General features: G+C 28.5%; 3 protein-coding genes across 9 annotated transcripts in view; all 3 read left to right on the top strand.

Annotated features, from left to right (window-relative positions):
- The first annotated feature begins 1059 nt into the window (after positions 1–1059).
- On the top strand, positions 1060–3300 carry LOC124422119 (synaptobrevin-1-like). Of its 2 annotated transcripts, none has more exons than XM_046958148.1 (3): positions 1060–1201; positions 2474–2796; positions 2887–3300. In XM_046958148.1, the coding sequence occupies exons 2-3, from the start codon at positions 2478–2480 to the stop codon at positions 2943–2945; spliced, it is 378 nt and encodes a 125-aa protein (XP_046814104.1). In that variant the 5' UTR covers positions 1060–1201; positions 2474–2477; the 3' UTR covers positions 2946–3300. The 2 variants fall into 2 exon arrangements, with proteins under 2 accessions (XP_046814104.1, XP_046814102.1); XM_046958146.1 differs by lacking the exon at positions 1060–1201 and adding an exon at positions 1860–2019.
- A 1016-nt stretch (positions 3301–4316) lies between these two features.
- The window catches only part of LOC124422113 (chloride channel protein 2), a 31497-nt gene continuing 19194 nt past the window's right edge, over positions 4317–16619 (top strand). The window contains exons 1-2 of one of the 6 annotated variants that reach the window (XM_046958131.1): positions 4317–4501; positions 7708–7784. In XM_046958131.1, the coding sequence (XP_046814087.1) occupies positions 7725–7784 (60 nt within the window). In that variant the 5' untranslated portion in view covers positions 4317–4501; positions 7708–7724. Of the gene's footprint in view, positions 4506–5152; positions 5832–6519; positions 6934–7411; positions 7785–16619 lie in introns of those variants that run through there. The other 5 variants (XM_046958132.1, XM_046958133.1, XM_046958127.1 and 2 more) reach the window with 5 other exon arrangements.
- Positions 12092–15629, top strand: LOC124422116 (uncharacterized oxidoreductase YjmC-like). Its single transcript, XM_046958143.1, has 2 exons — positions 12092–13762; positions 14621–15629. The coding sequence occupies exons 1-2, from the start codon at positions 13388–13390 to the stop codon at positions 15470–15472; spliced, it is 1227 nt and encodes a 408-aa protein (XP_046814099.1). The 5' UTR covers positions 12092–13387; the 3' UTR covers positions 15473–15629.

The raw sequence follows: 16619 nt of genomic DNA, 5'->3' as shown, positions 1-16619 counted from the left end.
ACGACATCTCGAATCGACTGTTCGATTCCCTTTCCTTTTTCGTTAGTCCTTACCCCTCTGTGTCCTCTTATCCCTCAATGTGCTTCCCTTAAATTCGAACAAATGTTTTTCAATATATCAACGAAAATTTCGTTTTTTCAGTAATATCATAATAAAACCATATATTTCGCGTGTTATCGATTAAGGTGATACGATTTTTTAATCAACAATTTGTTTCTTGTACTATCTTATACAATGAAGAAATTTGAAATTTCCGCGTAAAATCAGAGAATCGATGGTTAATGTTCGATAGAATCAAATATCGCGTTAAAGTACGACATACTGCGCAGGCGCAACGTAATATGCAGTCAATAAAGGCCGCCCCCGTCGTATCAACCCCCATGCGCGAACACACCCCGCTGGGGTATAATGCAGGTACGTAATAGAGTTCGTCTCAAGCCCTGTATCTTTTCTCTTACTATACGATAATGATTTATAAGAAATTTTTCTTTCCTTTCGTTTATGTGCATCATCTTTTGTGAAATTAAACGATGTAAAAAAGATTTTTATTTTGGAATTGATTTCGATAAACGACAGAATAGATTACTTTCATATTATTCGTTTTCTTTTTTTTTTTTGTTATATAAAATACTAGTATGTCATTGTAATATATTTAATTTTTTTTACAGATTTTTAAGTTTTCATATTGTATGAAACATACAAATTTTTCTGTATATATTTTGTAATATAATTTAATATTTAATATTTTCTTTCATATTTTATAATATACGAATTTGATATATATATATATATATATATATATATATATATATATATATATGTTTCTTTTATTATCATAAAACGAAATAAATTTAGATTTTTATTAAGATACTGTAACATATACAATAATAAAAATGGATAAATTTTTATGAAAAAATTAACGATGATTTGATAGAATAAAATAATTATTTCTTTTTTTTTTACGATTAAAGATTAAAGATTAAAGATTAAAGATGTCAGTAGAATTAGTGATCTACTTTCGTACGGTCCTGATCAAGAATGCGATGTCTTTATGCGCAGGATCAACCGCAAGATCTTCTATTTATGCACTTGTCGTGATTTTCGTCGCGAAGTCACTATCGAGTTCTACGTAGAACTTTGATACATACTAGTGCCTACGTGATTGTTAACAAAAATAAATCAATCATGGATGCGTATAACGGTGAGTAATTTTTAATTTATCTTTTTTTCTTAATTAATTTAAAAAATGATAAATTTTTACAATATATACATATATATTTATATGTATATGTATATTTACTCTTTATATTTTTCAAAGAATCTTATTTCGTATATATTTTATTACAAATACTCGATTTAGGTACTTCGATTTGATTTTCTTTGATTTTTAACGATGAACTTAGATTTTACATTATTTATTAATTTTTGATAAATAAGAGAAAAAATAAAATTATTAAAAAATATATTGTATATACATAGGAAAAGATAATTTCATTATTAGTTTAGTATGTTTCTATCGATCGCATTTAGATTTTTTTAACTAGATTTAAGAACTGTCAACGCCACCTGTCGTCATTTATCTGAAGTTATTTGCCTTTGTAAGATGGTACCAGTTGCGTTACGTTTTACATGTTTGCAATTTTAAAAACAGTCGGTAATAATATGAAAAAAAAATTCATAGAGATAATAATGCGTACAAATTTATACATATATACATATTTATAATTATACAGTACTATCTTGTTTCCTTTATATAATGTATTTCTTCTAAATTTTTCTTTTTTTTATTTTTTTGTACGTTCTGTTACGACAACGTTTATCTTTTTTTAATAACGCAAACATTGTGCGTTATATCTTTATCATTAGTATCACGCCATCTTACATTTTATGTGTCATACTATTGTAAACCATACTCGTCGTTGACGTAAATTTGTGGAATTTTTCGTAGCCGGGTATAATTGCGTGTGTTTTTTTGTCTTTTTTTTTTCTTTACGTTGATTTCTAGCATTTATAATACGTGTAAGTATATATGTATATAAAAACAATAATAATTAATATCGTTTGAAAAAGTTTTGGCATTTGAAATTGTTTTTATAAAGTTCATCGTTTGACACGACAAACGGAAATACTTATTTGGGCAAAGTATATTAATATGGTGCGAATACCCGTTTACCTGCTACATCTGTTTTCTTTTAGATTGTTTTTACGATAAAGTAATATAGCAATATTTCAATCGTTCATTAGCAAATATGTACTTGGTAGATAGGTTATGGGCGTTGTTCTTGCAAATTAATGTAAATTATTTCACCTTCAACGATTAAGTATTACATAAACTGTGACATTCTCAATGAGATACGAATTGTTTTTAGATTTCTCATAGATATAATAATCTAATATCATAATATTCACAAAATTATATAGTAAGATTTTATTCATAAAGCATTTTTTCTTTCTTTAATTTCATCCATCTTAGAAATATGGATGGAGTCGGGAATTCTACAGAAGTTGAAATTGGTGGACCACGGAATATGCAGCAGGCAGCATCTAGCAAAAAGCTGCAGCAAACACAAGCTGAGATTAACGAAGTGGTGGGAATAATGAAAGTTAATGTAGAGAGAGTATTGGAGAGAGATCAAAAATTGTCAGAGCTTGAAAATCGAGCTGATGCATTACAACAAGGTGCTACACAGTTTGAACAACAAGCTGGTAAACTTAAAAGAAAATATTGGTGGAAAAACCTTAAGATGATGATCATCATTGGTATTATATGTGTTGTGATCTTGATCATTATTATATGTGAGTATAGCATTATTTTATTACTATAAAACACGATTTCTTTTTGACTTAAATAATCTTTCCATCTTTCATCATTTGTGTCATTAATAGACTCAGCTGTACCGAATTCTTCAGAATCAGAACATTCTAATACATCTGAAGGCTCATAATGTTGTTTAAGGGTAACATAACTTATCATATTTGTCGAATATCCGAATATTTGAATTATACTATTAATGAAGTTTATCTGACAAGAATATGTACAGGTTATAATGATAGAACAAATTTCAATGTAAATCTAATGTATGAACTGGTTTATAACACAATTCAGGGATAAAAATGATACACATATTTTTGAGACTTAATCTATATGATCGCACAAATTGTATATTAAATACAGTATTAATATGGGTGGCCTTTTTAAAAATAATATCAATGTTAAAAGATACTGAAGTGTTTTATGTCGTTGCAATGCTTATTGTATGTTTATCGAGGATATATAATATATAATGTTTATACTCTTTTGATGTGACTCTTATATACGTTTTGTATACCTATAATCTTATCCTTTATATCGTAAAGAAGTTTCTTAATATACGATGACTGTTTCATTTGAGACATTTGTATGCACAACTATATGCATATAAAATGTTAATTTAAAAGTACAATACGAATTATTAATTATAATATTTTACATGTACACTTTGTAGATAATATTCGTACATACAACGTAATACTTTCAAGGTCCAAAAAGTAATTACCAACAGTTTGGCCTCAATCGTTAAAAATGTCACGTAGTAGACGAAATTAGTGCCTTCGACGAACATTTAGCGTCTCGCTACTTCTGTCGAATAAAAATATCTCAACAGTCGAATCTTTTTGTTAGGATATTTGTTCAGAGTCAAATCAATAATGTTAAAGTATAGTGTAAATGTAAACGAGGAATTTAACGATCAAATGAAAATAGTCAAGAATCTGCAAAAAAAAAAGAAAGAAAAAAAAAGATAATAATTCAAGGAGGGGAACACCGTAGGAAAGCGTTAACCATTAAAATAAACTCGATGAAAAATTCCGATGTGGCTAAAAAAAGAAAAGAAAAAAAAAATGAAAGAAAAAGGCAATGCGGTTCATAAGAATGACAAATATTTATCTAAGATATTAGCTAGATCACATGACGTTAAAATAATCGATTAAAGTCTCGTGTCATGTGAGATAATAATTGCGAAAAAGAGATATCGTTTACTTGTTCGTTCTATCGTTAAATAGTTTTCATTCAAAATATATAAAAGATCGTAGACGGTGGTGTTAGTAAGCAAAAAGAAAATTCACGGAATGAATTTTAAAAACGTGTCTTAAAATCAATCATCAATGATTGTTTTTTCTATTGAAACAAAGTTAATTAGACGGAAACGATTGTACATTGTCCGATGATATTCGAAGAAAAACGTATCGTCAATTAGCCGCAGTTATCCGTACGCTGTGCGTTCGAGGATTTTGATTTTCCCGCAAAAAACTTCAGTAGAAATCTCAGCCGCCCACATTCATACATATACCTATCTATCAGTCGGCTCGCGACCGTCCGGCCGGACAGTCAGATGCGGCACGCGAGCCGTGTCGCGGCGTCTATACGTATTTTCCGCATCTATTTTTCTTTTTTATTCTTGTTTGTACTCATTATAAATCGTGATCTCGATAACGATATTTTAGAAGCGTCTTAAAATTACCGGCAAGTAAATAATAAGAAGTTTCGTATTTATTATCCGAATCTGAATTCGCGTTGTAGTAAACGAGTAAACGAATACCAGCACGATTCTCTCTATCTCTATCTCTTTCTTTCACCCTTTCGACGGGTTCTTTCAGCATCGTTTTTTTCTTCTTTTTCTAAAAGATCGACCGGTTATTTCATTCAACCGATCGAAGGTTATACCTAAGCTCTCTTTCTTCTACCCCCGGGTCCTTAATTTTTCTAAGCTTCTGCGAATTTTTTTATACATTATACGCATATATATGATATATTATAATATATATATATATATATATTATATGTATGCGTATATATAATATATATTGCATAATATATTAAATATTATATTATATATTGTATATTATATATTATATATTATATACTATATACATATATACATATATATATATGTATGTATACGTGTAAAAAAAAAAATATATATATATATATATATATATATATATATATATATATATATATATGTCGTCAAAAACTTGTGATTTACTTTTATTATTATTATAAAAACCTAGTTATCCTTTGTTATTTGTTATTAGCATGAGTCATAGTTTTGATTAATTAGACGTTTTCTTTTTTTTTTTTTATTCTAAACTTTTATTATAACGTAAACAATCATTGAGATAGGAAAATATTAATCAAATTTGTACAATATTATAATATTATATTTACGTATGCAGGTAGAAAAAATTATGTTATTCGTCCTTGTGATGATAAACAATAAATTCTAACTTTGATTCATTCGAATTGATATCAAAGTGATGAAATAAACGAAAGAATATATACACACACTTACACACATACCAAGGCAATATAGTAACGACCGATACCACCAGATAGTGCTGCTTATTCGTAAATTCGAAACTAGTCTCTTACGTTCGGGGTTCAGTAACGCAGAATAATTGGCGAGAGAAAGAAAGAAAGAAAGATAGGAAGAAAGAAATAAAGAATAATATATTTTTTCGTCGGAATCGAGTTGTTATTTCTGATCGGTTTTATTTTTTTTTAATAGAGAGAGAGAAAGATCGTGATTGAAAACATTCGAATGTTATTGTTTGGGTCGTCGAGACACGCGTCGTTTTGATGACAGTAACATTAGAACGAATTATTAAACGTCACTGTGTGTTTTCTGTGAATTTTTTCGTAAATCCATTTTCTTGTGTACTTTGTTATAAGGAAGAGAGTTTATCGTTAAATAGAAAAGTCGTGAGATTTCAACAGGTTTCGAAATGAGATCGTACGGAAGCACAAGAGCGATTTTTCGAAAGCTTTTAATATCATCCTCCGAATCGATAAGGTCAACATTATTCTTTTTTTTTCTTCTTCTTCTTCTTCTTTTTCTTCTTCCTTTTTTCTTTTAACACAAAACGCAAGTGTTCACATATTTCTTATCTTTTTTTTTTTATTTTTTTTGCATATTGAAAAAAAAATCTTGATACTTTCGTAGAATTTACGATATATTGATGGTATATATTAGCAAAAAATTTTTTTTTTTAATATGTAGAACGCGAGTGTTTAAAAAATTTTTGTTTTGTTTCTTTTTGCTTTTTTTTGGTTCTTTACATATATTTACAGATTTTTTTTTAATACGTTCATAGAATTAAAATATTGAAGATATATTTGCTAATTGGTAGAACATTTTATTCTTTTTTAATGAGTAAAACGCGCGCGTTTAAAAATTTTTATTGTTGTTTTAAATTTTTATATATTTACATAATATATTTACATAATTGATATGTCGAAAATACGCTCGCTGATCGGAAGAACATTTTATTTTTTTCGATACATAGAACGTGAGTCTTTAAAAATATCTTTTTGTTTTAATTTGCTCTGTATATATGCATATATATAAATATTTTATATTTACAGATTTTCTTAAATGCATTAGTAGATTTAAAACATTGCAAGTACATATATTTAGTAATCGATAAAACATTTCTTTTTTTCTTTCTTTTTTTTTTTGTAAGACGTAGAATGCGACTGTTCACAAATTTCTTATCTTATTTTTTTCTTTTCCGAGTCAACAACTTTTCTTTAATACATTCGTATAATTGATATTTTGAAAATATATTTGTTAGTTGATAAAAAATGTACTCTGTCTCTCTTTCTCTCTCTCTCTCTCTCTCTCTCTCTCTGTCTTCTTTTGGAAAAAATAAACGTTATCGTCACCGAGAATGAATTATTTGAATGAATCTATTGATTAATTTATTAACGTCATTGCTTTCGAAAAGTTCAGATCGTCTGGAAAGTTCTCTCTTTCGGTTTGTTTACCGGTAAAACCAATCGACTCCGTTATCGGATAGATTCAATCGTGAACGTTAATATTTTTTATTCTTTAGATACGTTAAAGCGCGGTAGAAAAAAAGGATTGTCGAAGGGTAAAATAGAAATAATAGAGGGTAAATAAATAAATAACTTTTACTACGCGAAACAGTTAATATCGTCTTGTTAATGACAGCAATTTTATATATATATATATATATATATATATATATATATATATATGTATAATATAATATAATATATTCGCGAATTAATTAATATCGAGAGGTTATGCATTAACTCTTTATAATGGCATGTAACTTCAAAGTCACATAATTAAGTACATATACTCAATAATACATATATATATATATATATATATATATATATATATATATATATATCTATATTTAAAAAATTTTATTTCATTTTATCATTATAAAATTATTTATTCGTTTACGAAGTTTTTAATGTTTTCTTAAGTTTAAATTATACTCTTAATGTAATGTAATATATTAGTATATTATAATATTGATAGCGAGAATATATAATAATAATAATAATAATAAAATAATAATAGTAAAAATAATAATAATAAATAATAATAAATAATAGTAATAGAAATTTGAAAGAAAAAAGGAAAGAAAACTTGGAAGTGATTATCGTGAAGAGTTCATCATCGATGAGATTTCAAAAGATAAAAGAAAGAAAAAGAGAGAAATAGACCCGTTTCAGACAATCATTAATAGCATAGCCGTGTGTTTAAGTGAAGTGACGACCTAACCCAACCTAATCTCCATCTATTCCTCTCTCTCTCTCTCTCTCTCTCTCTCTTTCTCTCTCTCTCTCTCTTTTTCTAATTTCTTCGTCACCGTTTACCTGAATTTTTTGAATACCGCGCGTTTCTTCAGCGGGGTAACAATTCAAGATGGCGTCCTCGGAAATAAGAGAAAACGACGAATATGGACTTGGATATCAGAACACTTTGGTGAGTCTCTTTTATTTTCATTATTATTATTATCATCGTTAATTGTCATTATTTTCGATCATTCAAATATAACCAATTAATACTGAGAGATTTATTATCGAGTTAATTATAACAAAAAAACAAAAAAGAAAAAAATAAAGAACAAAATTTATATGAAATAAGTAAAAAATTTAACTTTAAAAGTTTAGCAAGTAAAACTTTAAGGAACGTGTCGAATCTATAAGTACGAATAATTCATACATGTATCACTCATGTACACGGGTTTTATCATATTATCAACGATATTTTTTTGCTTTATTATTTTCGATTATTTAAATAGAACCGGTTAAATCTGAGAGACTTATTTTATCGATTTAATCATTTAAAAAAAAAAAAAAAAGAAAATGTAAAACAAGGTAAAATATTTAAGTATCAGACAGATCGAATCGATAAGAGCAGGTTCCAAAGGTAATTCGATATGTCGATATGTTTGTGGCGTGTGTGTGTGTATATGTGTACGCATGTATTTACACGAATCATATTACATTATAAACAATATTTTTTAATATCATACTTGCAGATTTATCTTTCGAAGGAAATCTTTAAGATAAGTTTTAATACAATCGAAGCAAATAAATTTATAGAAATAATCAAAATGAACGATTTAACATCTTCTTCTTTTTTTTTTCCTTTTTTGTTCTTTTTTTCCCTTCGACGACTCGTATGAGAATATGTATAACCTATGATATTCGAGCTTAGAACAATGCGAGCTGAGAAACGCGCCAAAAGTGACGGCAAGGGTTGCAAACCTATTTTCATGTTTATTATTAGCTTAAGCAGACTCTTAGGCGTAAATAGAGTCTCCTCATAGAGAGTAAGAGAGAGAGAGGGAGAGACAGAAAGAGAGAGAGAGAGAGAGAGAAAGAGAAAGAGAGTAGACTTCGTATGCAGACAATGACGACGAGTTTTAACTTTCTCGCGTGATTTTTCTTATTCTTCACAATTAAAATTATTAATCGAGTCGAATCGATACTTACCCCTTTTTTCTTGATAAAAATATTCCTTATTTTAAATTACTCATTATTTTTATTTCAATTCGATATATATGTACGATATATTCGATTTTGAATTTTTTATTTATAGATCTCTTTTTTTCTCTCTCTCTCTCTCTCTCTTTCTTTTTTTTTCTCTCTCTTCCTATTCAGATATTTCAAATGTCATGGCAGCTGAATTAAGATGCATAAACGCATCTTGGCGAGACACATTTTATCTTTGTATTTAGCTACAATTCATTTGGTACTGCTGCTCTTGCAGTTTCTGTGGCTTTTTATTATTTGCTGTTTGCTGTTTGGTGTTACTGCTGTTAGTACATAATGTAATTTTTGAGTTTGCCAAAATCCCGGGCCGGAGATTTCACAGAGAATTTCTTAACTAAAGTCATAACTAAATTCTAAAACAATGTGAGATTTATATTCGTTAAGAGACGAGGTTTATAATTCATCTTTTATTCGCCGTGTTAACGGTACTATAATAATTGTCTTCGAGAAACAGATAAATCATGTGTACACTAAAAGATATTGTTAGTTTTATCTTTAACACATCTTTATATTTTCTTATCGATATCATTTGATCTAAATTTTCGATTATCGAAAAAAATTAACGATCGAATAATACTAATTGAAAAAATCTATTTTTCTTTTTTTTTTTTTTCATAATAATACTTTCTCTCTCTCTCTCTCTCTCTATCTCTCTCTTTGTCGAAAATGTAAAAATTTTTTTAATATAACAGTCCTTTTCCTTTTTTTCTTTCTTTCTTTTTTATTTTTCTTTATATCGTTCTTCTTTTTTCCTACACTATTCGCACTTCCTCCTTCATTCGTTTTTTACATACGACAGGTATAAAGTTGAGATAACATCAAGCATTTCATGACGTAATAACTTGTTAACGTCGATTAACGCTCTATCGTTGTCTACTTTAAACTTCTTATCGATAGATAATACATATATACCTACCATTAATCATCTTATATCTTCACAATGTCAAGCTTAAATCGATTATTTTTTTTCTTCAATGATTATTTCTGATCGATTATAGACTAATTGTAAGTACTTAAGTATTAAAAATTTTTACGATTTTTATAAGATTTTCTCTTCTTCTCCATTTTTCTTTTTTTTTTTGATAATGATGATAATTCATAAATATGATCTTTTTAAAACGATGACATGATTTCTCCGAATTATCTATCGTGAGAATATTTGCGTTATTCCTCTTTGCACATAAATATATTATATAATATAATATTATATGTAGATAAATGTAGATATTTATAAGAATCTGATATATGAATGTGGGAATCGTATTAACGATTACGTTTGTTAATTAATCAAATTATCATGTCGGTTGAACGATTTCGATCATAGAAAAAACGATACTCGCACTCTTATATTCAGTAACATTGCCCCGTCTTTTTTTTCGCCTTGACTTCCCGAACTTTCTTATTCAGTCTATTAATATATTTATTTATCTAATTTATTTATCAATTCTTTTTTTATTTTTATTGATATAAAAGATCAATACTGAAATTGATACAAGATAAGTTCTATATTTTAAGTGAAATTATACTCTGACATTTCTTGGGTTTCATTCAACAATATATGAAATTTTAAAGAGATTAAAAATTTACATTTTTATTTATTTATATTTATTTATTTATTTATTTATTTATTATAGGTTTTATTTTCTTCATACGAAAAAGAGACTCATTCTATAAATTCTTCGATTTAATAAACTTATTTAAACCATTAAGAAATATTTAATTGCTATGGAATTTGTTATAAAAACTTATAGTTCATAAAATATTACAAATTAATATATATAAATTTTTATAATGTTATTAAAGTATATAAAATTGTAATTTATAATATATATTTATATATAGAAAAATATAGTGTCTATATTATATTCAATATTTATATTGAAAATATATATTATCGTATATAAGATATACCAGAAGAAAAAAAAATAAAGACGAAAGATTCATTGCTTATCGAGAGTTGCGATAATATGTTTCTCATTTGTGGTAGATCGGTAGAATATTTGCTAGTGATATTACAGAAAGAGTCTTTCGATGATAATGAGAATCGAGGTCGAATAAAAAAGGGAAGGAGACAAAGAGAGAGAGAGAGAGAGAAAGATAGGAGAGAGAGAAAGAGAGAGAAAAAAAGATAGAAAGAGAGAGAGAGAGAAAGAGAGAGAGAGGGAGAGAGAGAGAGAGGAGAAGGAGAAGAAGAGATCATTGCCGATTGGAAATTTGGAATTATAACAAGAAGAAACGGTGAAAAAGAAGGAAAAAATGATGATAATTTGTTTTATCCCATTTACTCCATTTAATTCGCCATTTATGTAAATGAAAAATTAAAAAAAAGGACAATAATGATTGATTTTTATTCATTTTTATTTATGTACTTTATCAAATTAACTCGATCGTAATTTGCCTCTCGCTTTGTCGTCAATGAGGACACGTTGTACATACATGTTTATATATATATATATATATATACATATACACACAAATAAGAATCTATTACACAAATGATTTATGCTTATCGACTTCTATTCGAGTTAATCGAAGCGATAGATCGAGAAGGTGTTTTTAACTTATACATGTATGTACATGTACGTATATACCATATGAAAAATATCATAGATCGTAAGAAGATACGCAAATATTTATTCGTTAGTTTTAATGATATTCAAACGTTACCATTGCCATATGTACGTAATATCTACATTGTATATTCACGTATGTATATATATATATATATATATATATATATATATATATATATATATATATTTACTATATTCACTTACTTATATATTTAATTCCTTTTTTTTCAATTTCTTCTTTTTCTTTTTTTACCATTACTATTACCTTAGACTATGAAATTTAAGTATATAAATTTATAAACTCATTATAGCGTATAAATTTATAATTTATAGTATATAGACTTTAAGCGCTATGGGAATTAATTAATTACAATAATAATTAATTATTAGTTTATTAAATCGAAAGCGGTAACGATTTTTATTAATAATGATTCTCGAAAAATCTATGATAAAATTTGTAGAAATGTTTTTTTTTTTATTTTTCTTTAATTCGTATGAAGAAAATAATAAAGTTTATGAACAAAAATTCGCTATCTTTTCTATAAGAAATCGTTGATTTCTCCTTATACAGAAATTTGACAAAAATTAACATTTTAGATTATTACACCCGATGTAGTTTATTTGTTGTACTGGTCAAACCAATCAGTTTTGTAAGAAATATGCATGCGAGATAACGGTATAGAAACGCCACCTAATCCATGTAAATGTTCTCTTTTTTTTCTTTTTTTTTCTTTCTTTTTTATTCACCACATACTTAAATATCATGTATTTTGTACGTTTGTATGTGTGTGTGTGTACATGTGCGTGCGAACGTTCAAGGATTCTCCTGGTGTACTTGGTCGATTATGTCATTTCTTGAGAGTTCGAACGACTAAGTACTTATTATTATGTAGCCAAATGTAGGAAAAATCGAAAGAAAAAAAGGAGAAGAAAAAATGAAAATCAATAAAAAAATATATCGCGTCTAATTCACGTACGTAAGTTTTGGAAAATTGAGTCGAATGTGTGAATCAATTTTGAATATGGCGCCCACTTGAGCGTTACCATCCAGGCCGTCCAACAGAAAATTTCAAGCGAGCACTGTCGACAACAATAAGAAAAAAAAATAAACGTTGTGTTGGGACACGATCAAGACGACAACGACGACAACTCGTTTACGATAGATCGATCGATCTTATCGTCTTATCATTTATGTCGTATTTCCTATTGTTTGTGATACGTTTAAATACTTTTGAAGACTTTCAAGGAAGATAAAGAGATCGAGAAAATAAAAAAATGGTGTGCTTTCAAGATATATCGAAAGTATCAGTTAAAATTTAAGTGATAAGTTACGTAATTTTAATGTGTTATCCGACATAGGAAGCAAGAAAAGCGGCAAATTTAAATTTTACGTATTATAGTGATATATGATCGTAAGGTCTGCTAATATTGAACTCATGGAAGTCTAATAATAAAACAGAGATAAAAAAAGAAAAAGGAAGGAATGAAGAGAAAAATAAAAATCAATGGGATTAATTCGACCAAACAAGTAAATTAGTCTGACGAAGAATATTTATTTCTTGTTATTAAATTGGTAGATATTTTTTCTTTTTTGGAAGAAATAATGTTGTGTCATTCGTCGTAGCGTTTCGATAAGACCCGAACGATAACCCGAGATCTTTGAAATAAAAATTCAGTGAGTGGGCCGTATGGACCGATCCAATATTGCCGCATAACTTTTAAATTTAATTTTCTGATTTCTTTTTTAACAAATATACCGTTTTGAAAAGTAAAGTAATAAAGTTTATTTAATCGATAAATACGTTGAAGTGAGATAATAAAGTTTGAAAGTCGAGAGATTTGAATATTTCATCTTGTATTGATTTGATTCAAACGAGAGAAAGTTGAATCGGGAAGATAGGATTAGAGAAAACAAGGAAAGAACTAAAAAAAAGAAAAAAAGAAAAAGAAGAAAATGATCATCTGTAATCGTGCTAGCTCGTTTATCAGAATTTGTTGCATATCAAGAATGCGGTATAGAGTATTACAAATTCCGAGAAGAAAAGAAGACATTGTTGGTGTTGTTCTTGCCACAAGAAATATGACGTCTAATTGCGATACGAGTGATATGGTTATACCAAAGGAAGAGGTAGTCAGATTCATCGAGGAATGTCTGTGCAAGGTGGGAACACTCAAGGAAGACGCTCACGTCGTAGCATGTCATTTAATGACGTCTGATTATCGTGGTCACTTCAGTCATGGTATGAACAGAATGCAGATGTACGTGAACGACATTAAAAATAAAATCATCGATCCTGTTGCCAAACCAAATATCGTACAAGACTTTAAGGTTCACAACAATTTTTATTACGAAACATTGGTATTCTTGCTTTCAAAGTTATCAAATTTTATTGTTGTTTTCTAGAATTATTTTTTTTTTTATTTCTTTTCCTTTCTTCTTTTTTTTTCCTATTCTTTCTTTTTCTTTGTATATTTTTTTTTCGGGTCATTCTCTTTATTCTCAAAAATAATATTTACATTTTATACATATGAACGTATTCATTGTATCGTAAATAATCAAAAAATAATTATTTTTATTATGATCTTTCAATTATTGTCATTAATAATTCGTTTTCTTCTTCGATTTATATAGATCTAAATGTATCGCGTTCAACATTGACGTATTATATTAACAAGCGATAAGAAAGAGAGAGAGAGAGAGAGAGAGAGAAAAGGGGGGAGGGAGAAAGGACGTCATCTGTCTCACGACAATAAGATTCGTTGCCGACTCGTAAATCTTAAATCCATCTTTCCTTTACTACGTCTAATTAACGATCGAGCGTGCTTGTCTCTTGTATATGCCGTGCTTTGTGCATAATAAATGAACGAGCATGTGTTAACATTCTTGCGTCATCGGCAACATCATTAACGAGTCGACGATCAAATATCGTAATTCGTGTCGAAAGTAAATATTCGAGATATTCTCTCTCTCTCTCTCTCTCTCTTTCTATGTATAAATATATATATATATATATATATATATATATATATATATATATTATAAAATATTATTATATTTCCATCTATATATTGCAGAAAATGATTTGTTAAATTTGAAGACTTTAAAAGCATAGAGACCATTTGTGAAATGAAGAAAAACTAGAAAAAGATAAATCTTCTTATAAAGGTCGACTAAACTTTTTTGCAGGCGATAGCTTTGGTCGATGGACAAAATGGTTTGGGTCAGATAATCGGCAAGTATTGCATGGAATTAGCAATAAAAAAAGCTAAGGAATATGGAATTGGTATGGTATCAGCACGAGGATCAAATCATTTTGGTATTTGTGCTTATTACACATTGATGGCTATGGAACAAAATCTGATAGGTTTCAATTGTACCAATACGAGTCCTTTAATGGCACCAACACGTAGTAAAAAAGCTGGTTTGGGAACAAATCCTATGTCGTTAGGAATGCCTGCGGAAAATGGAGACGAATTTCTTTTGGACATAGCGACCACCGCTGTGGCACTAGGAAAAATCGAATTGGCCTTGAGAAAGAATGAACCGATACCCCCTGGTTGGGCACTCGACAATCAGGGTAAAATTACAACAAACTCTAGTGATGCCTACAATGCGACTCTATTGATGCCTTTGGGCGGTGAAGAACGATTTTCGGGTTATAAAGGTTACGGTCTTGCCACAATGGTCGAAGTTCTTTGTGGTATTCTTTCTGGTAGCAATTTTGGACCTAATATTCGTTCTTGGAAAAAAAGTGACAAAATTGCTAATCTGGGACATTGTTTTATGGCTATCGATCCTGATGCTTTTTGTTGTGGTTCTAAAGAGAGATTGTCAGTTTTGCTTTGTCAACTTCGTGAACTTCCAAAGTCCGGTGAATTATCTGTTCTCGTAGCTGGTGATGTAGAGAGATCTGCCATGGCGAAAGTCGACAAAGAAGGTGGAATAACATATCATCCGAATCAAATAAAAGACTCTGCTAAATTTGCTGAACTGATGAATGTCTCGCCGATGAAACTTATACCGAAAATGTCCAATTAGATCGAAAGAATTAAAAACTTAATAGAAAACGTTTGATCAAAATTTATTGATTATTATTACAAACTTTTAATTGTTCTTTAATACTGTTGTTCTTACTACAAAAAAAAAACATGATATTCGATTATTTCAAAGAAATATATTTTTCTATTATATGCAATTTTTTCTATTTATATACAATTTTTAATGATCTCGTTTCATGAATAATTTCCTGAACTAGAATCTTCTTCGTTGAATAATAAATAATACTTCTAAAATATAGTAGTCTATTATGGCATAACAATCGACCGCATACTTTTTAAATAAGTCCAACATTATTATTATTTAAAATTGATGGGGGTTACGGTCAATCGTTACAAATTAACCAATAACTGAACTGTTTACACTATGAACAGTTTAATCATTCTTTTATACAAAAATAATCATTATATTTGTATCTATAATATATTTTTATAATCATTTAGAATACATGTATATATATATATATTTTTTTTTTTTGTTTTAACAATAAAAATCCTTTTTATTTCGCCGCTTATTCGAATATGTGTATCCATTTGTTTGATTTTTCTGTATCGTAAAATGAATACAACAGGTTGATTAGGATTACGAAAGAAATCTTGATGACAGTTTTCACGCTTTCATTTTTACGACTTTTTGCACGAATAGTGTTTATCTTGTTTATCTTCCGGATAAACATTTATTGCGTGTATCAATCTAATGATTTTATGAAAAAATTAGGTTTTAATGTACGATGACATAAGAAATGTGCGGTTTAGTCATGGACACGATAACGATCATGCACACGATCACGATCACGATCACGATCACGATCACGATCATGATCACGGATTCAATCAACAGTGGTCGATGATGACGGTGATCGCGCAACTGCTAAATGACCTTGATTATCGACTCGTCCGCGATTCCATCCGCGTTTTACTTTCATTCTCTATTAATCAATCCGTCGATCGGTACGCGAGTATCAAAGAAATATGCCTACATCTCGTTAGATTGTTTCACGTTCGACCAGTTTTTTTAATGGCGTCTCGCATTTCGTGGCAAACTTAGCTCATTTCAAACTTAGCTAATTGCATCCATTGTGACGAACAATAAAAATTATATTTTTTTCTTTTATCTAGATAATAAAGTA

The sequence above is a fragment of the Vespa crabro genome, chromosome 2, assembly GCF_910589235.1.
Source record: "Vespa crabro chromosome 2, iyVesCrab1.2, whole genome shotgun sequence".
NCBI lineage: Eukaryota > Metazoa > Arthropoda > Insecta > Hymenoptera > Vespidae > Vespa > Vespa crabro.
This window is presented reverse-complemented; position numbering and strand designations above follow the sequence as displayed.

Bases quoted from the DNA above. Each gene is read 5' to 3' on its own strand.
- LOC124422116 (XM_046958143.1), top strand. From the start codon at position 13,388: ATGATCATCTGTAATCGTGCTAGCTCGTTTATCAGAATTTGTTGCATA. The intron at 13,763-14,620 runs GTTCACAACAAT...ACTTTTTTGCAG, and splicing joins ATATCGTACAAGACTTTAAG to GCGATAGCTTTGGTCGATGG.
- LOC124422119 (XM_046958148.1), top strand. From the start codon at position 2,478: ATGGATGGAGTCGGGAATTCTACAGAAGTTGAAATTGGTGGACCACGG. The intron at 2,797-2,886 runs GTGAGTATAGCA...TGTCATTAATAG, and splicing joins GATCTTGATCATTATTATAT to ACTCAGCTGTACCGAATTCT.